Source organism: Paramormyrops kingsleyae, chromosome 21, assembly GCF_048594095.1.
Source record: "Paramormyrops kingsleyae isolate MSU_618 chromosome 21, PKINGS_0.4, whole genome shotgun sequence".
NCBI classification, from domain to species: Eukaryota; Metazoa; Chordata; class Actinopteri; order Osteoglossiformes; family Mormyridae; genus Paramormyrops; species Paramormyrops kingsleyae.
Window position 1 is genome coordinate 12,460,946 of NC_132817.1, and position 22,595 is coordinate 12,483,540.

Sequence of the window (22,595 nt, forward strand, 5' to 3'; positions counted from 1 at the left end):
GCATGTCACTTTTAAATTGCATCTATTAAAACTAATGGACAGAAACACATTAACCCTAATCCGCGTGTGACGGAAGATCAGGAATTATTTGTAGCTGGATGATTCACAGCATGTAGATGATCTATTTAGGGCAATTAAAGAAAAATAAAAGTGAATCAGGAAGCCGGTGGGTCTGGCCGCCACCAAGACACAGATGTTTCTGGCTACCTTGCCTGTTAGCTGGACCTTGAAGGTTCCTGAACTGATGCAAGTGCAAATAAAAGGATTAAGAATGACGGCAGGATGCGGGAGGCTATGGCAGACATGGCGTGTGACACAGGGCCAAGAGGCAGGCCTGTCAGCTAGACACGGCGTGTGAGGCAGGGCCAAGAGGCAGGCCCGTCAGCTAGACACGGCTTGTGACGCAGGGCCAAGAGGCAGGCCCGTCAGCTAGACACGGCTTGTGACGCAGGGCCAAGAGGCAGGCCCGTCAGCTAGACACGGCTTGTGACGCAGGGCCAAGAGGCAGGCCCGTCAGCTAGACACGGCTTGTGACGCAGGACCAAGAGGCAGGAGGCAGGCCTGTCAGCTAGACACGGCGTGTGACACAGGGCCAAGAGGCAGGCCCGTCAGCTAGACACGGCGTGTGACGCAGGGCCAAGAGGCAGGCCCGTCAGCTAGACACGGCGTGTGACGCAGGGCCAAGAGGCAGGCCTGTCAGCTAGACATGGCGTGTGACACAGGGCCAAGAGGCAGGCCTGTCAGCTAGACACGGCGTGTGACACAGGGCCAAGAGGCAGGCCCGTCAGCTAGACACGGCATGTGACGCAGGGCCAAGAGGCAGGCCTGTCAGCTAGACACGCCGTGTGACGCAGGGCCGAGAGGCAGGCCTGTCAGCTAGACACGGCGTGTGACGCAGGGCCGAGAGGCAGGCCTGTCAGATAGACACGGCGTGTGACGCAGGGCCAAGAGGCAGGCCTGTCAGCTAGACACGGCGTGTGAAGCGCAGCCCCCCCCCCAGCCCCCCCAGCCCCAGCTTAGCAGTAACCCCCCCCCCCCCACACACACACACCGCCCAGTCGGGCCTGACGCATCGTCTGCACCATAGCCGGGTTTAATTGAAATCAGACCCCCAACCCCGCCTTGCGTGCCGTATCTGACACTTGGCTGCTGCAGGCTGTGCATTAATGCGATTTCACCCCCCCCCCCCCCCCCCCCAGCACCCTCTCGGCTGAATTACCTTTTAATCGGACGTTTAGACGCCGTGTTTGTTGGGAGTATATTAAGCGCTGCTCCCTGTCAGATTTGTGAGAACTTGAATTAATTCCAAATGCTCCCCCCTCCCCCCCCCCCAGCCGGTGGAGTTTCCTAACCTGCGGCTGTCTTTAAGGGGATTTCATTTCCACGCCGACCTGTGCTGCTCTCAGAGGAGCGACACTCGGGCAGCTTGTTGCTCTAATGGGCGTGACTTTCTGCCGATCCCCCCCCCCCCCTGTAATTCAAGCCCCAGCTCCTTCTGGGGGTTCTTTAAATGCTCAGCTGAACTCTTCACACATAGATTAATGGGCTGCTAATCCGTGGAAAACAGGCGGGTGGGGGGGGGGGGGCTCTGAGAGCTGAGACGCGGCCCAGCAGGCGGTGCCATGTCGCTGTAACCCCCCGGGTCCGAAAGTCAGGGCCGAGGGAAGGAGGAGACCGAGCCCAAACGGCTCCTTGCTGGAACCTGGGTCTGCACATAGAACTGGAAGCACTTTCTCACAGCACGATGAGAACATGGCCCTGTGATGTAAATCACACCGTTTGCCCGTGGTTTGCGGTATTGGCACTGGGCGCTTTCATCATGGCTCTGTTTCTGCCCCCAGGTTACGTCACCATGGGGGCCATCCAGGCGGCCCAGTGGGCACAGCCCCCGTTCGGTGCCCAGGCCCCGCTGGCTTTCGGGGTGCAGCCCCCCCTGCCGGTCCCGCAGGTTGTCCCCGGTGCCCAGCCCATGATCTGGGGGCAGCCTAACCTGTTCCCGGCCGCCCAGCAGCAGTGGGCCGCCATGGCCGCCTCCTTCCCTCCCGCTACCTTTATGTCGGCGCAGACTATGGGCCCCCTGCCGGCCGCCATGTTCCAGGGCCTGGCGCCCATGCCAACACCAACGGCGCCCCCTAGTGAGCGCCTGGCGGCCGCCAGCCCCCAGCACGCAGACCACTCCCGGCAGAAGATGAGCAAGGAGATGTTTAAGGACTTCCAGATGGCCAAGCCGCCTCTGGCATCAGCCCACAGGGGAGAGCAGCCCTGCCTGGCGGCCACGTCCGACGCTTTCTCCAGCTACTTCAGCCGCGTGGGCATGGCCCAGGACACGGACGACTGCGACGACTTCGACATATCGCAGCTGACCCTGACACCTGTCACCTCGACAACGCCCTCCACAAACTCACGTGAGCTTCCGCCGTGATCTGAAAACACTTCCTGTCCCTGTGGTCAGCTGACAGGAAGTCAGCTAGGGTACATAAAGTGATTCTTAGTTACGGGACGAAACACAGCATCTATATGGTGTTCTTAGAATGTTGGGCAGAAAGTTGAATAAAGTGAAGAAAAATCTACACATTGACCATCTTAATAACAATGAAACACCGATTTCGTCAAAAATCCATCCGCATCCCCTATCAGACATTGGCTTCCTGATCACCGGCCGCTCATCGACTGGCTGCCAAGTTACCAAACGTCTCCAAACCTGATCGCAGGGCGGGGAAGGATGCTGCATGTATTGTTGTCATGAAAACCAAACGAATGAGTGAATCTAAAATGAAACGGAGCAAATGAAGGAGAGAGAGGCTGTATATAACAAAACCATGCACCCAGAGACACCGAACACTCTATAAAACAGCAGTGTCTCATGCAAATCAGGCCCAAGGTGTGCATGGTGCAGGCTTTTAACCTTCAGAGTAATTTGAACTGGAAAAGGTCCCGCATGTTTCTGAGTGGCAGTAAATGCGATCCCAGTAGTTTGCACCTAAACAGCAGCTCAGAATACGTTAGCTGCTGTTTCTCTGTCTTAACCACATTCCCCCCCCCTCCACTTTCTCATGTCCCTCAGCCCCCACGCCAGCCCCCCGCCAAAGCCCCCCCTCCAAGTCATCAACCTCGCACGGCAGCGACGCCCCCACCGACGACTCCTGCGGGGAGGCGGACTGCAGTCCCAGTCGCGGCGGAGACCAGCAGGCGGTGAGTGGGGGCGGGGAATCCCCCAAATCCCCACTGGATAAACTTCCCCTTTCTCTAGGGGGGGCTTCTGTTTAAATTGAAGGTTGCCAACCATGTTCTTCCATGTAATCCTGAGAATGCGTTTTAATTACCGCTGATTGGCATAACAATTATAAAAAACAGCAATAACATCGTAATAATAAGCACCAGGGCTGGGCTACCTCTGTTTCAGACCCAAACTGTCTGATCCTCGGCCTAATTACCCGTCACCAGCGGCCCAAGCCCCTCCCACACATGCTGCTTCATCCCCGCCGGGGGGGGGGGGTCAGCTCCCCAGCCGATGCCCAGTATTCTCGACAGGGATGATTTCTCTCTCAATGACTGTTCAAAGGCTGACCGACTGGGGAGCCAGCAGTGCGTTAAATTAGCCTGCTGCGTCACCAGCGGGATCATTAGCGTTATTAATTAGTAGATATATGAACGTTAAGGGACGTCCATAAATCACGGCTCTCCTGCATATGTGGCCCTGAAGTGTGATTTGGTCCGGTTGTGTCCATCTCACACCAGTCTGGGAGATGGCTTCTCTCGTCCTTGATTGGCTGCTGGTCTAGGAGGCGTGGCCAATGTGATCTCTACCCCTTCTTGAGTGGGACTTCTACCACACGGGCTCAAAATTTCGTGTAGAGAAACGATTCAAAGACTAAGTGAAAATGAACAGCTAAAGTTGATTTCCTTCTTCTCTGGGACCCCGTGCCAGAATCCTGGGGTTTTAATGCAGTGGGTGAGTCAGCGCAGACTTGCCGGAAGTTTCCAGAACCATTTACTTCTAGCCATGTATCCCCCCCCCCCCCCCTCGGCGACTTGTCAGCAGGTCCGTGGAGGGGGGCCATTACTGTGCTCAGACACCATTGCCTTCATTAGAGAGACAAAGTGGGAGAACTGTCCGTGAGGAAATGTCAGAGGCACCGTCAACAGCTTCTGCCCAAATAAGCCCCGAAATTAGTTTTTTTTTTTTCCCTTAACGCAACAAAATAAAACAGGCTGGCAATACAGCGAGACAGCAAACAGATGGACGCATTTTGGGGGTAATTTTCCATGCGCTCTTTTAAAGCTGCTCTCTCACTCGCTCTCCTCTTCAGTCCAAGCGTTAAGCGCTGAACCGGAAGGTGGGAGCCGGTCGCATCGATTAACGGGGCCATGAGTGAGAGTCAGACGCCTCCTCCATGCGGCGCCTCCTCCGCATCGCTGACCCCCCCCCCCCCCGCCTCTTTCATTACTCCACTACCGCCCCCCTTTTGTGTTCCTTCTCTGGCGTTCCCTGTTCAGCAGACCCTTTCTTTCAAAGCGACTGTTGGATATCACCCTGGATCGTTTTCTGCTTTGCTGACAGGTTCCACAAGAGGCTAATATCCAGAGTGGCCTACAAATGAAAGTGGGGTTAGACCCTGGAGAAGTTGGGGGTTGATATGAAATGCCACGGTGAGATCACTGTGCCGATTTGGGATTCAACTCTCCAGTTACAGGCAGAGTTTCCTAACCCACTGAGCCATACTCTGCACCCCCATTAGAAAGAAATACAAATCTTTGTCCATAACAACTACACCCCCTGCTGTTCAGGCTAAAATAAAGGTTCACTTTGGATCACTATCACAGCAGCATCCGCACGTTACCAAAACTCGAGATTTATACAAGCTTTTTTTCTGCTGATCTTATATACAGACGCTCCTCTGCTTACGAACTTTCAACTTACGAACTTTCAGACATACAAACGAAGAGGACTGTAAGTCCAAATTGTGTTCACTGGGCTCCCGTTTCCTGTCCGCGACATCAATTTTTCTCCCTGAGCGCCAGTTACGCCTAGCACGCCGTAGCGTACGTACTCGCAGCATCCTAGTTCTTTGTACTTGTGGAAAGCCTTAAAATGATGTTGAATAACGACTTACGAACATTTCAAGTTACGAACGGCCGTTCGGAACGTAACTCATTCGTAAGTAGAGCGGCGTCTGTATTTTTTATTTGATTCATTAACACGGTCTGCCGATGATCTGCGGCCCCACTTCTGCCATATGACCAGTAAAGGTTCATACCGACTGGCGTGACGAGGCACAGGGTGACAGCCTCTGACCAGGGAAGTTGACAGCCTGTAAGGCTGTGGTGGCAGTCAATCTGTGGCTTCTTTCTGACCGGAGGAAAGGATGCCCAGCAGCCCTGACCTGTTCCACATCAGCAGCACGAACCACAACCGCAACCACAGGGGATAGTTTGACTCAACCGACCAGCACGTCAGCTTCATCACCAAATGCGTCAGCATGTATTCCGACTTATTCTGCTCGTTCGATAATCAAAGGAAATATCCACAGATGATTAAACCAGTGAATCAAACAACATCCAGCTTTGGAGTTAAAAGACTGTGAGTATTGGGGGGGTGTGTACACTGGGAAAGACTGTCAGATGCGCAGCAGGCTTTGAAGGACCTGTAGTACTTTCCGGAAATGAGTCTTCGGACCAGGTGGTGTGCCGGGTGAGGGGATCAGTGATGGTTTCAGCACTGCGTTTCCTTGCGCTGGAGGGCATGACCCGATCACACATGGTGCGGTGCCGTCCGCCAGCTCCAGCAGAGACCTCAGCACCACGCTGGTTTATAAATGCTGCAGGCAGTCTGCGGGGAAAAATGACTAGTTTGGCTGGAAAATCATAAATCCTTAATCGCTACTCTCCCTGGGGCTCTATGTTGTATAGCTATAAAAGTTATTCCTTCGTAGCCGGAAGGTTGTGAGCTCAAGTCCCACAGGGGAATTTCCTGTTGGACCTTTGGGTTGAAATATCAGCTTGCTGAAGTGAAAGTGCATCATTGACAGGGATTCCCTTCAGGGGCGTGTGCTGTTATACAGAATATTCTCATCATCCTCTGCTTTCCTCTGCTCTCCTCTCTGCGGATTCCGTCCCTCTCGTCAGCTCTGCCCCCCTTTCTCCCTCCTCCAGGCTGGCGACTCACAGTTGCCCCCTGCTGAACCCCCCTGCGATCCCCCCTCCGAGTCGCCCAGTCCACAGGATGGCAGCTAGGTAGGTGTCCATCCCCTTCCTTTGTCTCCTTCTTCCTCCCCTTCCTCCCAGAGCCCTCAGCTGAACCCCCTTCAATTGACCCCTAGCTGTCTACTGCCGTTTCTCTCACCCTGCACCCCTCCCCCTGCCTTTGTGGTACGTCCCATGAGTACATGTCAGTCGGTGTCTTGCCATTCATTGGCCCCCTTTGCTCTGCCGAGCCTACCATAGGCAGGTGGGTGTTTCCAACTGACTTGCAGTGGGGATTTATGAATATTTTAAGCCAATAGCTGCTGTACCAAGTTTATTTTATTGCGTCCTTTCACTAAAAAAACCTTTTTGTTCTTCCCCGACTCCCAATAAATTCCTGTAACTGAATGGCTTTGAGCCAAAATGGAATTCTGAAACAAATCCAATTAGAGAGCTGGATGTAGTGTTCTTGGTATTTAGCTGTTATGTACAGATGAGCGATGGACCTTCAGCCCCCGCCCGTGGATACGTCATGAATACAGATGACACGATGTGTCCGCAATGACCGCGTCCATCCCTCGTGCAGAGATTATAAGGAAACAGAGACTGGAGTGTGGGAATGCTAACGCTATGTGGATAGCTTTATGTGGCCTCGACTATAAGGCTAGTGCTACATGGCTATGTGGCTAGCACTATGGGCAAGGCAGTGTGGCTAGTACTATGTAGCCAAGGCTATGTGGCTAGCGCTCATGGCTAAGCAGCTAGCGATACGTGACCAAGGCTATGTGGTTGGCACTGCACGGCTAACGCTAAGTAGCTAGCACCACTTGGCTATCCCCAGCTGTGGATATTTAAAGAATGTGTCGCAGCTGAAAATGGGCTGTCCCTTGCTGTCAGGGTCCCGTCATGTTCCTCTGCACGCCTCCCGCTCATCGCTGGCCTTGTCATGTCGCCGACGATGACTGTGGATTACACGCTTAAATAATTACGCGCTCTAGCAGAGCCACTCTATTACAGCTCACGCCATGGAGCATCCCCATCCCTCCGCGTGCGTCTTTGAAGCTGCTCGTAATTAAAATCGTACCGATTTTTGGAGGCCTTGGTCACATATTTCATCGCAGAGGGAAGCTGTGATGGCTTTTCCGCCATTTTATCCCTGGATCCCGAACAGAGCTGTCCCTGCCGTGAGTAGATCACCACAGACTCTCACTGGCTATCGGGTCTCTATTGAGTTTGAATTTATCCCTCATGGGGTCACATGGCACTGGAGGTGCTGGTCGCACCCATATGATGTGTCATGTTACCCTTGGGAAGTGGATGCAGGGGGAGGGAGATGCAGAGCGCTTTTGGATGCGAGCCAGCTCACGCTCGTGGATGGAGGGGTCAGTGTGACACGTACACCGGGGCTGCTGGGTGGGTGCCATGGAGACCCCTCCTTATGGGATGCTTGGGAGTGACCCGCGTCGCAATGGCGTCACATTCCAACACTTATATTCCTGTCCTGACACCATATGGTCCAGTAGGATGGGCTCCTGTCCCCCCTCCCTCCTGCCCCCCCCCCCCCCCACTGCAGCAGACTCGGGCTGAAGGTGTGGCTCAAATGGTGCTTCTCCACTGCCACCAAGAACCTAGTCGAACCAGGAGGAAACGGTTTTCCATTGTAAATTAATGGAACCGCACCCGACCTGTAGGGCCGAGAGTGTGAAAAAGATCAAGCTGGTTGCGTCACCACAATCTTATTGGTCGAAAGAGCAAGAAAGAACCGGTGGTCTGCACCTGCTTGAAAAATCACTATATAACAGCTGAACAGAATGGACTCATAAAGCAAATTTACATAGCGAATGCTAATTCCACTAGTGTTTGATGCTAAAGTAAGATGGTGATTCTCGCAGACATGTTAGCAGAAATTAGCACATAGCAAATTATGATATACACAGCAAAAACAATAAATAAGTGTCACTTTGGTTTTATGTCACTATTGCTCTCCAAACCCAACAACGCCCTTACCAAGCTGAACCTTCTGCAGTGGAAAAACAAAGCGAGCTGGAACCGTGCTGTAAATAGTTTCTCTTTGGGGTACAGCTCAGGTACGGCCTGGTTCCTGTATGCCAGTGGAAAATGCGCCACAAGTGACCCAGGGTGGCATCTCCTTGCTGACCATCAGTGAGGGCGGCCTCTCTCTCTTGGCCATATCTTCTGCTCTCTCTGGATATCCAACATATCCCTCTGGTTGCATGCCCACGGGTAGCAAAAGGTCACCGTGCCACATTTCAACCATATATTGCTGCATATATTTAGCAATAATTTCCAGTCTCCGTATTTCTTTGGAGCAAAGCTCTCTTTTGGGTTTTCAAAGGCCGAGCGGTGCTGGGAAGCCAGCGCTCGTCTCCGTCTCGATGCAACACGCCGTTTCCGGATGAGGCTTGACAGGTGTTTTATATTAAGGTCACATTGGCGACGGGTTCTCTGCATTCCACACAAATAAATCCTCACCCCCGTCCTCACATGCCTGCGGGTGGTACACATACATGACTCAGAGTTAGCCCCCCCCCCCCTTGCTAGACGAATATGTCTCATGTCGTTCTTTTCTGTGAAGCACACTACTGCCATCTGCTGGCCATGTAACATAATAATTTTTGCCGAGGCGTGAAATCAGTTGGCAGTAGTACATAAAACATGTCTTGACACTATATATATACAGGCTATAGTCCTGTGCTTGGGTGGCTGTTTGGAAAGCCACCATTTGAGAAAAGCCAATCGAAACTTACCGTGTTCTTCCTCAATCATTCCTTTTAAGTATCACATTAAATTCCCGCGGCCTCATTACTCTGTCATACCTCCACAAGAGTGTCGAGTGTCTGTTACTACAAGAGCAATTTTGCTCTTCCATGTCCTTGAAGGAAGTCACTTTGGTCAAGGAACTAGGCAGTTCCGCTCGTAAAATTTAATTCTAAGTGCTCATGGATACATGGCTGTTCACTTACACTCACGACTTGCCTCGATATTGCACAAACTTAGTTTAAAGTGCAGAGCATCTGAATTCCTTACAACAACTACTCTGGCTTCTCTCAGCTACCCTGAGGGGCTTTTTCTGAGATATGTGACTTATTCCGACACCGACTCTCCTCCCTGTTCTAATCCACCCGGGTTATTGGGGGCTTACCTTCTGGAAGGCGGGTGTTAATGAGCCGTTCTCTGCCTGCAGGGGAGGTGTCCACGTGCCGATGCTGACCAAGCGAAGGAGTGAGGAGGAGTCTGCATAAGCCCACCGGGTCCCGCAGTCGCCGGGGAGACTGTGCGTGCGTGTGTGTGTGTGTGTGTGTGTGTGTGTGTGTGGTGTGTGAGAGGGCGCTCGGGCTGGGTCCGGCCCCCCTGACCACAGCACCAGCCCCCCAGCATGATCCATTCCTCTGTTTCCCCAAGCTATCTTCTCAGAGGGGGTCCCAGGTCGTGATGGGCCACTACTTCACTCCACCCGCCCCCCCCCCCACCACATACCAGCTCCCCCAGCGCCCTTGTTTATGTCCATCATGGTGACTCTGTCCCGGCTCCCTAGTGGACCTGCAATCGGGCCGGCCTTGCAGGTGGCGCTCCTCCAGCAGGGATTCCCCTCCAGCTCAGGGTCCGACCCCGACCTTGGCAGGAGGCCGCATGCCCGAGGCCCGTCTGCTACCCGCCGCAGGCATTTTCCGGGAGGTTCCAGAAGCACCCGCTTTCCTCGCCTTCCTCTTTATTCTCCATTCTCTCTACCGAGTGTCCACTGCCCGTGTGCTATGCAGACGAAGCCGCTCCCTTCGAACCCCGGACTGATGGCACGAGGGGAAGCTTTGCCAGAATTCTCTCTGAGCGAGGGCCCCAACAGGGACATGGGGAGGTCCCGGACTCTCAGAGGCGTGGACGTTGCCGAACCGATTCTCCGACTGACTTGTTTAGTCTCTATAGCTTTTGTACAACACTGATCGAAAAAGATGAATTAAAATGAAATTTTTATTTTCTAAGCCAATCATGCCATCAAGGTCTAGTCTTCTGGGGTTGTGCGTTGCTTTAAGGACTACAAATGAGGACATTTCTTTGCAAGATTTATTTTGTAAATATTACATGTTCTTCTCCTAACTTCTGTGCCATAAAACAGACATGATTAAGCGATGGCCGAGTGACCTCACCATCTCTCCCACCTGCCCCCTCCTCAGCCACCAGCTTGCCACTTTGCTTCTCATTTCTGGAATGCTGGCTTAAAATGGCCAACTTACAATGGGGGGGGGGGGGACAGAAACATATGACAGGTGTCCAAGAATGTCAATCGGCGGTGTGATTTATTCGGGGTGACAGGATGAAGCCTTCAGGGTGACTTGAGAGAGCTGCAAAGCGCAGTCGGATCATGCGACGTGTCTTCAGAAGGCTGGGTAGTGAGGTCTCTCTCTCCGATATGCACTCTTTGCTGGGTGAGGGGGGTACCATAGGTGTTACTGTCGCTTAACCTCGGTCAGATGATGTGTCTGCTTTAGAGGGTGACTGCAGAGGATTTAAGGATGGTGCTAAATTTTTGCGGGGCGGGGGGGGGGTTCCCACACACCTCTCTGTGTATCTCTCTGTAGGTCCCTCACCCCCACAAGGCCCACATGCAGATCGATTAGTTAGGGAACACCCTGTCCACCTGGTGGCAGGTTTATAGTGCCATGGTTGAACTGGGTCACAAACCAAGCGTTTCTCCAGACCAGTCGTTTTCTCCTGTTGTCCACCCATCTAAGCCTCATCCTAAAATTATTAGTTCGTTTCATTGCTAATTAGTGTCAGTGTGTCCGACTAATTTGATTATCAATTCCTGTCCTCTTCATTGACACTTCTGTCCTCTGCTGCTTCTCTACAGACAGAGTCTTAATTTAAAAAATCATTTTCCGGCTAAATTAATTACATCAGAAAATGAGGAGAACACCTCTCTTCAGAGACGTTAACCTTACCTCAGATTATCACTTTGTTGATGTAAACTGACCTTTCTTTATGAAAACATTCTAAAGTGATTTTTAAGGGTTTTTTTGGATTTATGTATCCCACCATGTAATAGCGTCACAAATAAACATTTCCTAAATGAAGCTGTGTGTTGCGATAAAATTTTGTTCTAGGATTGTCCTGCCCTGCATCGATCCATCTTCTAGCCCCTTATCCTGATCAGGATTTATAGAGCTAGGACGTGTCAATCAAGACCTGTGATGAAAAGACCCGAACTTCGCAATCCTTAAACGGTTAAACAATTTTTAAAAATCGGTATGACAGAAAGTAGGACCCCAAGGAGCAGGAGATCTTGCATCAGGACTCCTGATCCGATAATCAAGGCATGAAATAGACTCGTGTGTCTGTGAATTTTGGTGCAGAGTGTAGACCCAGTCCTTGCTGAGGGGGGTCCCCTGGGAATTAGAGCAAGGAAGGACCCATCGGTCCGTCACTATCGCGTTCTGCGGAATGATGCTTTTCCGAAGCGCAAACTCTCCAGTTAAACTGCGCTGTAACTGAATGTTCTGTCAACGATAAAGAAAATAAATAACTGGTTGTGTTTGTCTGCTTTAACCTAAAAAGACTGATTTTTCCCAAACGTAGCTATACGGACACTTCCCACCCCATAGATTGGTCGTGCAGCCAAAGAAGAGCGCAGGAGTTCGGGGCGTTAGAAAATCCGGTCCGCGGTGCGGACAGAAGCGCACCGCGCTGGACCCAGCCGTTCATCCACTTTATGAGTCAACCTAAAAAGGCTTATCGTGGGTTGAAGTACAAAAATATAATGTAGTACCACCAAATATCGCACACACATTACTCGTAGTAACCCCCCGCCCCCCGCCGCAAGGACATTGAGTCGAAATGATCAGCGAGTGTTGAGAAGTTCCAGTTTTTTGTTGTACATTATCGTCTACATCGAAGGATATTGTTAATCCTTTAAAATTCATGAAATGCTGTTTTGTTATTGAAAATTGTTACGGACCCTTGATTTTGAACAAAAACTCTGATGCGGACCTTTGATCAAAAAGATGAACCCCTGCTTTAAATAATGATCGATTTCTGGTTGTGCCGTGTTAAGCACACAGTACCTTTGCCCACGCTGGACTCCCCAGCAACCATGAACGTCTTCTCCTTAATCTCAACCCTCTTTCTCTATGTTCTTTGGTGAGTGATTAGAGTTTTCAGTCTTTGTTTAACCTTTCGTCCCAGTGCAACGGGGCGAAAAACATTTAAAATGAGATTTATAGCCTTCAGTATATTTTGCCTTGGTTTTTAATTATTCAAAAGAATTTTTAATCAAGTGTACGAAGCCGTGTTTTTAAACTGCGCTAATGGTGCTGTTTGTTCATTGCAAGATCTATGGCATGTTTGTTGGTTTTTTATTCCGTTCACGTCCGCTTCTAAACGTCGGGAAAAAATAGAACAAATTGCAGCATACAGGTACTTATAGTTATTAAAATAAGCCTTTAGTTTGTTTTAGGCTGTTGAACTCGTGCGTTGTTTATAGTCACTCATATCCACAGATAACCATTTTAATTTTCAAAGATGGAAATTTGGGTGAAATTATTTCAAAACAAAATAAGATATATAAAAACAAATATAATACGGCTGTAAAGGCTAAATCCCTTTGCACCATAATGATTATCCCAAATGAACCCAATTAACATGATTATTGTTGTTTTGAATTTAAAAAAAAAAAAGACTGGAATTCATCTTCTGCAAACCTGTTCATTCTGTTGTACAATGCCTCATAATATAAGCCTAATGACTGTCGGAGGCCTATTCTCCAGGATAATATCCCGGAAGCTTCAGTGATTCTCTAGATTTTTTGATATGTGTTTCTCTTAGGGGGAAAAAAGGTAATTTTGGTACATTTTACTGAATACCATATTTGTATTTAACCGATTTCACATAAGAGTAATTAGACGGTATCGCCGTCTATGACTGCTCTTATTGCGGTATATGGTTAGTGTATTATATGCTGGTCCTGTATGGTGTGTGGAGAGTCCTGGTGGCTATACAGATGCCATATGTCCATGTTCTCCAAGGTTTTGTGTTTGCAGCCCTGCACTGCTTCTCTATGTGTGGAGTGTGCATGTTGATGTGGGGTTTTCCTAGCTTTTCAAAGACGTGATATTTAGACAAACTAAGGCCAGGGGTGTCAGTGAGCCATGGATCCCCCGGCAGGGGGCCCCCGTACTTTAGGGGCCTCTACATGCAAAAAATCTACCCTGGGTAGATTCTGCAATATTCTACGGCATCTTATGTGATACAGATTATGGTTTTCATGTCGAGCCGAGTTATGTTAATGCTTGGGCCGATTTTAGGGGGGTGGGGCCCCCTGGGATTAAGCTATTGTTGGGGCCCTACCTACAGCATAAAATCATGCTGTGACAACCATAAAAAAATGTTTAGGTCCCCATACAACTCAGAGCCCAGGACTACAGGCCAGTGCATAATTCCAGCTTTGTTTTTATTCGCCTGTCAAAAATGTGACTCATCACTGACCAGTCCTGAGCTTTCCTGGTAACCCTGCAACTCTGCCTGGTAATGATTCTAACCCCAGTCACTCTGCCGGAGTGCAATCGGGAGCAGTGCAGCCGCTGGACTGTGCCCTGTCGCCCTGGTCTCCATGGACGCGATGCAACGTCTGCCAGAAGAAAAGGGTGAGCATGTGAAATGGGCGTGGCGTGATGACATCACACCAAACAGACCACACCCCCTCCATGTCCCTCAGTCTGAAAAGCATAGGAGACAGTGTGATACTGGCAGAGACAATAATTTAAATGCAAAGGTCTGTTTATTGGGGGGACTCCCCCAGTTTCTGTGCCCCTCGTATAATAATTATTTGTTGTAAATTAACAGTAATTATACACATATTACTTAGTAGATGCTTTTATTAAAAATGACATACAATTGGAGAAGGCCAGGTCATCTAGGGCCTGGAGTGACTGTGGGTTAAGGGCCTCACTCAGGGACCCCATCCTGACATCACTCTGCTGGTCACTCTGCCTCTTATAAACACGCTGTCCTAACCCACTGAGCTGTAAATGCTTTTTAGCTTTTTGCTAAAAAATGTTGAAGACAAACCCTTACAGCTGCGACAAAGTATATCGGAATCATTCGATTAATTGCTCGTACGTGTACTGATCTTCTGTCAAGTCACAATAATAGGTAAACAGAGTCTGATCAAACACAGTCTGCTTTCTTTTCTGAACCTCCTTTAACAGGAATGACCTCTTCCAAACATTCCCTGCTTGTAACTGCTGGTCAGCGCCACACGGTGGTTCGGAGGTGTTATGGCTACGGATGCCCCGAAACCGAAAATGAGGAAACATTTAGCCGAAAACCGAAAGAAATTATTATGCTAATATTTTTGTGCCATTGCTGTTATGGCTGGGAGTGTGTGTACTTACCTCACTAAGGTCAAGGCATTGCAATTGCATAAATTAATATTCATGCTTCAAAGAATAAATCAATTACAAAACTATGAAAAAAATGACAGCACTGAATGCTGACATTCCAACAATGGACAATATAAAATAAAATTGAATTCTAAATGAAATGTTTTACTTGGCCCTACTCCTGTATAGCCTACAGGCCTATAACTGACTATTGAAAGATTTGTAAAATTAAATATCTTCTCTCATAAAACACAAAGTGCATCAAAGTGAAGTGCATTTTAACATTCTCTGTAGGACCACTACAACAAAGTGCATTCAAAACATGTGCTTTAAAAACTGCAGAAAGATATAACAACTTCTATGCAAAGAGGTTTACTGAGATATACTCAGATCCCCTGCACTTCACCGTGACTGTACCTGATCCACGTTATAAAGTTCATTACTTGGATGTGGGGATAAAGCAACGCACACAATAAATGATCCAGGCTGCGTTGGAGACGGAGAACCCGCATGGAGACGGAGAACCCGCATGGAGACGGAGAAGCGCACGGCGCAAGAGAGGGAGCGCAGAGCTTGGAAAAAAGATGAGGGGAATGTAGCCATGTTGTTTGATATGTTCAATGAGATCCTCCAAGAGAGTATCCCAAATAAAAGCTTGGCCGCCACAGACGGAGTGGGTGTGTTGGGGGGGACTTTCCTCTTCTGTGCCACATTCGTCTCATAATCGGCATGGCGATCGGGATGTTTTGATTCCCTATGATAAATTAATCCCAACGTTGAGAAAGTATTTTATAGATGCACCCCTCTTCAAATTGCATGCTTTACAAAATGCTATCTGTGGGTCTTTCGGCCGAAAACCGAAAATGCATTTTTGGCCAAAAATTTTCGGTGGCCGAATTTTTGGTGCATCCCTAGTTATGGCCCATCACTCCCAGACTCTCAGACTCCCACCATCCCTCTCCTTCTCCAGTACCGGTACGCGACGCTGGTGCAGCCATCCCAGTTTGGCGGAGAGCCTTGCCACTTCCGGGGGCGAGAGGAGGAGCCCTGTGACCCCCCGTCTCAACTGAGCTGTCGGGACAGTCCCTCGTGCGAAGGCTTCGTCTGCGTCACCACCGGTACCGTTGCTGCCCGATCCACTCCAGGCCCCCGTTCCGCCTGGCAGACCCAGAAATACACCACCCCTCCCTGGGCAACCTCAACAAGTTCAGGCAGGGTCATGGAGGATGTGGCCCTGGGGTGTCAGAATGCCAATACCTCCACTAAACCACTCTGAGCCGTTTGTCTGATGGACCTAGAACATTTGCTGACCTGATTCGGGGGTCTTTGGGAGAGTCTCACTGCTTCTTCCCAGCCCAACACACCCATCTGAATCTCCAGCGGAGGTGGGGACGTTACGAATGGACCAGCACCTTCACGATTCAGGATGCTGCTTTGTATTGCAAATCTTCACAGCACAGCTAGACTGACGGGAGTTGTTAAAACAGGGTATCCGCCCAGTCCTTAAAAAGTATAAAATCCAATAATCTGAATTTTAGGCTTTAAAATGTCAAGTACATTTTTGACAGGTCTTAAAAGTGATTGGATTATGAAATCATCTTTACTTTTATAAGTCTCACTTTTAAATTTGTTTTTGGTAAAAGTTTATACTGATCATGCTGTAACAAAACTACAAAACAAAACTATCATGGGACTGCTATCCGCTAACCGCTAACGCTGCAGCCTGGTCAGAATGTCTCAGAGCACCCAGGCTGTGGTGTGCGGGCAAACCTGGCGTCTCCTCTCATCAAAAGCAGCAAACAAACAAAAAAACAGCTGAATGTTCATGTTGAATGTGAATATATTCATTTACTTTGCAAGTAATTCTGGGACTTGGAGTTTCCTTCATTTCCTTTTTACTTTTTTGTCAGTATGGACATGGAATAGATCTTAAATTACATACACAACAGTCTTAAAAAGTCTTACATTTTACTTGCTGAAACCTGTGGAACCCCATAATAATTCATCCTTAGCAATGACATGGAACGTTAATGACAGGTTGGATTTCACTCTCTGTCTGGTTAAAGCTGGTTTGGGATCAGTGATGTTACTATGAGAAATGGGTTAATCCTAGCGATTGACAGTGTATGGTAATCTAACTCTTTACTAATAAAAGTCCTAAATAAGTTCACAGATTTCATTGATGTGATGGCAGTGGTGCATGGACTTGGAGCGATTGGTCTGCTGCTGGACAGTATTCTCCAAGAGCCCTGCCCTCAGGAGGCCTCTCTGTATCTAAGGTGGCTTCCGTCGGCTTGCAGGGCGTTGCATACCGCGCCGGCTGCTCTGTAACGGGGACGATGACTGCGGGGACGGCTCGGACGAGCGTGGCTGCAGGAGCGTGATCAGGGCCTGCAGGGAGAAGGTGGAGGAGTACTGGGGGATCGAAAACCTGGCCAGCGGGTGGGTGGACGTGTGCTCTTCTGGCTACGCTAAGGCCGCATCATTACTAGAGTTTCATTATTAATTAAGTCGGTTTTCCAAGGATTCTTCTTCCTCTAGGATCAACGTGCTTAGCGGCAATTTGGAAGGAGCAGTCCTTGACAACCGTTACTATGCAGGAAGCTGTTTACCTCATCACATCCAGCACACCAGGTTCCGGAAACCCTACAATCTCCAGCATTACACGGTGCAGGTCAGCAAGTTGTACGCAATGGCCGCCGTGCTTCTGCGCGACCCGGGACCCCAGGCTGACCGTCAGTCTCCTTTCTTCTTAATTCCAGACAAAGGGCGATTACGATTTCACTCTGGATGTGTACGATTCTTACTCCCGGTTTGAGGAGCACAGTATGGAAGCCCGCATGTCAAAAACCAGCATTTCATTCGGAATAAAATTACCGGGAGTCCTGGAGTTGGGCTTTAATTACAGAGATGAGAAATATAAGAATTATGTCAGCATAATACGCAACTACTCCGGCAAGGTGAGTCCTCTGCTGACGCATCACACTTACACTGAAAGTATGTAGCTCTAAGCCAGGCTGAGAAGCCTTAGGTGAAGCCATATCTATACTGCAGTTTGTTAAATCACGATTCATTTTGACACGATTGTTCATCGACATTTTGAACCTTTGAATCAATTAATTTATTGCAGTGTCATTTCACCCTGGCAGAGTGAAATGTTTTATTTTACATACTTTTTTCAATGCTGATTAAAACATATGCTGTTTATGTAGCCTGTACTAACTGCACTGCTGTACAAGAATGTTGGTGAAGTGCGTACCTCTGAAATGTTGAAGTAGAAGTTAAGTCTTTTCATTCAATATATTTTTTCCCATTTGCATTATAAAAACAGAAATGTGCACTTTATACATGCACAAAGAAATTCATAGTTTATACACCTGGGAGTTGAAGTATCCTTCAGCTGCATTCAAGAGTCTATCTCATCCTTGGTAGTTAAAGACTCTTCCTGTTCCTGTTTAATAAATTCGGCCTAAATTACTTCAGCATTGGAGTGTTTAACCATCAGAGTACAATGGTAATAATGTGATGATGTCACTGACCTCCAGGCATGCGTATAGGGAGACAGGCGTGTAGGTGCGAGTGCATGTGGCGGCTGCGGGTTGGTGGACGGCGTGGAGCAGATAAAAGGGGTAAAAATGGGAGCCTGACTGGGCACCTGGTGCAAGGGCAGACGGACACAATAACGGTAGCAATAAAACCACTGACGCTGCCAGCAGCAGCAGAAACAACTAATGTTTGACCGGCACGCCAAGACCTAAACCCTTAAATATAAAGGTACAACACGCCAGGGCAATCAAACCAGGGCAATCAAGCCAGGGCAATCAAACCAGGGCAATCAGGCCAGGGCAATTGTCAATTAAGACAGCATAGGGAAACACAATAGGCAGGTCTGACCGGTGCATTGAATCTGTATGCTGGTATCACGATGAGTATTGTGTCGCGGGCGAGTTGGCAATAACCAGCTCTAACCTTGGGTGACCTGGCTGAATTGGAATTGCTTGGTATCAGCGCTGGCGTTTCAGTGGGAGGCTAAAGGTCGGTCAGCCCCAAAGGGAAACTGCAGACGGAATTTCACCGGGAGATTCCGAAAGCCGGCGTTTGTGAAGATAATGACTTGAAAGTAGGCCTTTGGTTTTTTTTGGACTGTTACCAAGGCGATGATACCGGTGCCGTGGGTCACTTGTGTACAGGTGTGTTTTTCACTCAGTGGAATGGATTAGGTCACTTGGTGTCGGGGCAAGAGACAAGGAGCCATAGTCTGACAGGCTCAGGGATTCTTACCTTGATAGCGTAACTTGGTAAAAATCTCATCATGGCAGATTGTGCAGAAACACTGGCAGATGAGCCAAGCAAAAATATGCGGAGATACTGTATGTAAACCTTATCTCATCACTACTTTTCTTAGCCATATATAAGCAGGATATCCCCCGTAATCCAGTTACCCTTCACAAGGCCTTAAGCTTATATGACAGTGTTTCCCAATGCGGTCCTCGGAGACCCACAGTTCATCTATGTTTTTGGTCCCTCCGAGATCCTTACCAGACCTCGGAGGGAGCAGAAACAGGGAGAAAATAAGTGGACCATCTGGTGGTCTCTGAGGACCGTGTTGAAACACACTGCTTTACACTATTATGCTATACATTCTAACTGTAGAATTTTTATCCATAATTCCTTGGAGCATAAAATGAAAAAAGATACGATGACAAAAACTAAATGAAAATATTGTCTGAGTACATTAGAGTCTTTACACAGTAATTTTGTCACACTGGGTAAATTTTGTCCCTGGGAGGGAGCAAAAAAATGGGCTGTGGTCCCTAAGGACCATATTAGGAAGCACTATTCTGTAGGGCTGTCGAGAGGCTGAGAGGGTGACATTGTTCCACACTGCTCCCCCCCTTCCTCCACAGAAACACAACTTCCTGCTGGCTCATTCCCAGCTGGAGGTGGCTCGCTATGCTCTGAAGCCCCAGGACCTGGTCCTGCACCCCGGCTTCCTCCAGCGGCTGAGGGCCCTGCCCTCCGAGTACAGCTATGGCGAGTACAGGCAGGTCTTTGAAGACTACGGGACGCATTACATCACGGAGGCCACGCTCGGCGGCGAGTATGAGTACTCCATCATGCTCAATAAGGAGAACATGGAGAAGTCGGGTGAGATGGTCGGGTGGAATGATCATGAAATGCTTCTGAGCTTATCAAGGCAGAATGGCATGTTTGCGCAGAACCTTACATTCATGTGCAAAGAAGAAAAGAACATGAAACTATTGAGTATTCATGACTGGAAATATGTTCAGAATAATAAGAAAGTTCTCACTCAGAACAAATGAGTGCAACCTTAACTGGTTGACTACACCGACCATGCTTGTTTTATAGGAGTGACCAGATATGCTGCAGTCTTCACCTATTGGTCCAACAGTAAGGCCTATGGTGAGACTTGTCCAATAGGAATGTCACTTATCTCTCTTCCTATTGGACAATTTTCACTTTTGGCTTAAGTTATCCAGCTAACTGGGAAATCCTGGCTTGTGGAATACTGCCTTTAGCTGGTGGCTGTAGCTTGGATACATGCAGAAACAGCAACACCCCTCTCTGGTGACCTCCTGCATTTATATCTCCATCCTTTTCCCAGGATACACATTGGAGGACACGAGGAAGTGCGTTCAAGCCGGAGCCAAGTTGGGCGCCAAAATCAAAGGCGTGTACGTGTCCATAGGGGGGCAGGGGGGCAGGTGTAAAAGCCTGCTCAACGAACTCGGAGGTAAGAACTCTCCTCATTGGGCTTCTGTGGCTCGTCTCTTCTGCAGTGACATCACAGCCTTTTTCACCGTGGGCTCCCTGGCTGACTGGACCCCAGAGCCCTCTGTCCTCCTCAGACTCGCTTGCGTTGCTGATTCTTCATGAATCATGGCTGTTACTCATGGGCAAATCATCGATTCATGTTTTAAATGAATCCTTCTGAGTGATTGCCTAAAACAGGGGCCAGTCTCATCCAGAAAGGGCCTTTGAATATGCGGGTTTGATTGCTAGCTAGAGGACTGATTGCCTGAAGAGTCCTCTCACCTGGGTTTGAACAGCTGACCTAAAGGTTATCCCAGAAACCTGCATACACCCTTTGTGGATAAGATCGCCCACCCCTGGCCTACAGTCCATCTCAGCCTTTACTGCAACAGGCAACTGACCATGATTTTGAAGCCAAGAAGCAGTTTCTCTTTGTTTTGTCATAAGGCCTTTTGCTAGTTTTGGACTTTTGTAGGGATCCTTGTGAGCAGTACTTTCCTTGGCCGTCTGGTCTTTGTCACCCATGTTTTTCAGAGGACAAAAAAGAAGGCAAACTCGTGGACGACTTTGTGGCTGTGGTAAGGGGGGGAAGTACTGAGACTATTTCCAGGCTGGTCTACAAGCAGCTGCCGACCCCGGAAATCATGCAGGACTGGGGGGAGTCCGTGTTCCTGAACCCAGACTTCATTCAGACCAAGGTAGCACGAGTCATTCCTGTGTTGCCTCTAAATCTGGACACTTGATGTCTCCCGTTGTCTCCTGCTGTGTGAATCCTGTCAAAGTTGCCTTTGGGGTGTGCAGATGCAGCCCCTGCATGAACTGGTGACCTCCAAGGATTTTGTCAGCGCCCCCACCCTGAAGAAGAACCTGAACCGGGCTTTGGTGGAGTATCTGGCCGAGGTCAGCTCCTGTCGCTGCGCCCCCTGCCTCCACAACGGGGTGGCCGTCCTTAAAGGTACAGCACACCATTATTCCCATACCTGGCGAATATCTGTATCTATTTCAGTACTGGGTTATAGATATAGGACCACTTTAAATTTAAGCATATCAGGGAGCATATCAGTAAGTCGTCTTGTTGGTGGGTTTTTCATTTTATTCCTGTCTTCAGGTGTCACGTCCTGCACTTTTGTGGAAGGGGTGTAGCTGTCTCTCAGTATCATGCAATTTATCTAACAGTGACTATTAAAATCTGATAGGGATGTAACATTCATTGATTCCAATCAATATATCGAATCTTACAGCCACAATATGGTTTAATCATTTAATAAATATTTTATTTTTTAAAGGACTTTTGTGTACATTTGTTTTTCAACAAATCCCATTGTTAAAATTAAAAATTAAACATGAATTTTAAATCTTTTTGAATTCACATAAATTCTGCCAAAATCATCTTATGTTTCACTGTTTTGAAAATATTGAGCACATTTTACTGGATCGAATCGTATCGTATCACATTAACGTTTCAAATATTGGCAGATATCGAATTGCTGCCTTGCGAAATGAAATCGTATCGTAATAAAGCTAATGATTTACACTGTAATATTTGAGTCCTCCTGTTTTGGACAGGCACCAGATGTGACTGTGTTTGTCCAGTGGGCTTCAGTGGAAAAGCTTGTGAGATAACCCAAAGGACAGGTGAGCATAGACGACAGCGATTTGGCTCTGAAACTCACGATTGGTTGGATGACTGTGCACTGTCTGTCATTCACTGTTCTTACTAGCTCCCTATTGGCTAATTGGTGTGTCATTGAGTTAGCTCCACCCACCGTGGGCTTTCAAGCCTTTGATAACGGAGTCTCTGCCGTTTCACCAACACAGAGGTCACTGTGGACGGGACCTGGAGCTGCTGGTCCTCCTGGTCGACCTGCAGCGGTCGGAAGAAGCAGAGGACTCGCCAGTGTGACCACCCCCCCCCTCAGAATGGGGGCATGGCGTGTGCAGGGATTAAAGAAGAAACAACAGACTGTGTTTGACCCCCCACTTGCCAAACATCCATCCACTTATCCTGGTCAGGGTAGTGGGGGGGGGGTGGTTCCAAACAAATAAATATCAATACCACAGCCAGCCATCTTGGATCATTTATATGTTTGATATCATTTTATCCTTTACACCAGTGTTTCTCAACCCGGTCCTCAGGGACCCCCAAACAGACCACATTTTTGCTCCCTCCCAGCTCCCTGTCAGGGAGGGAGCAAAAATGTAGACCGTCTGGAGGTCCCTGAGAACCAGGAGCACATTCTAACT

General features: G+C 48.8%; 2 protein-coding genes across 10 annotated transcripts in view; both read left to right on the forward strand.

The window, feature by feature from the left end:
• The window catches only part of LOC111847577 (disabled homolog 1-like), a 149,920-nt gene extending 138,647 nt beyond the window's left edge, over positions 1-11,273 (forward strand). For all 9 annotated transcript variants that reach the window (XM_023818896.2, XM_023818900.2, XM_023818895.2 and 6 more), the window contains 4 exons: positions 1,842-2,405; positions 3,065-3,192; positions 6,154-6,234; positions 9,389-11,273. In XM_023818896.2, the coding sequence (XP_023674664.2) occupies positions 1,842-2,405; positions 3,065-3,192; positions 6,154-6,234 (773 nt within the window). In that variant the 3' untranslated portion in view covers positions 9,389-11,273. The remainder of the gene's footprint in view (positions 1-1,841; positions 2,406-3,064; positions 3,193-6,153; positions 6,235-9,388) is intronic.
• Positions 11,274-12,097: 824 nt separating this feature from the next.
• On the forward strand, positions 12,098-22,404 carry c8b (complement component 8, beta polypeptide). The gene is made up of 12 exons (XM_023818893.2): positions 12,098-12,336; positions 13,739-13,838; positions 15,547-15,694; positions 16,877-17,018; positions 17,118-17,250; positions 17,339-17,536; positions 19,484-19,724; positions 20,203-20,331; positions 20,886-21,049; positions 21,153-21,306; positions 21,918-21,986; positions 22,170-22,404. The coding sequence occupies exons 1-12, from the start codon at positions 12,221-12,223 to the stop codon at positions 22,322-22,324; spliced, it is 1,749 nt and encodes a 582-aa protein (XP_023674661.1). The 5' UTR covers positions 12,098-12,220; the 3' UTR covers positions 22,325-22,404.
• Positions 22,405-22,595: the final 191 nt, after the last annotated feature.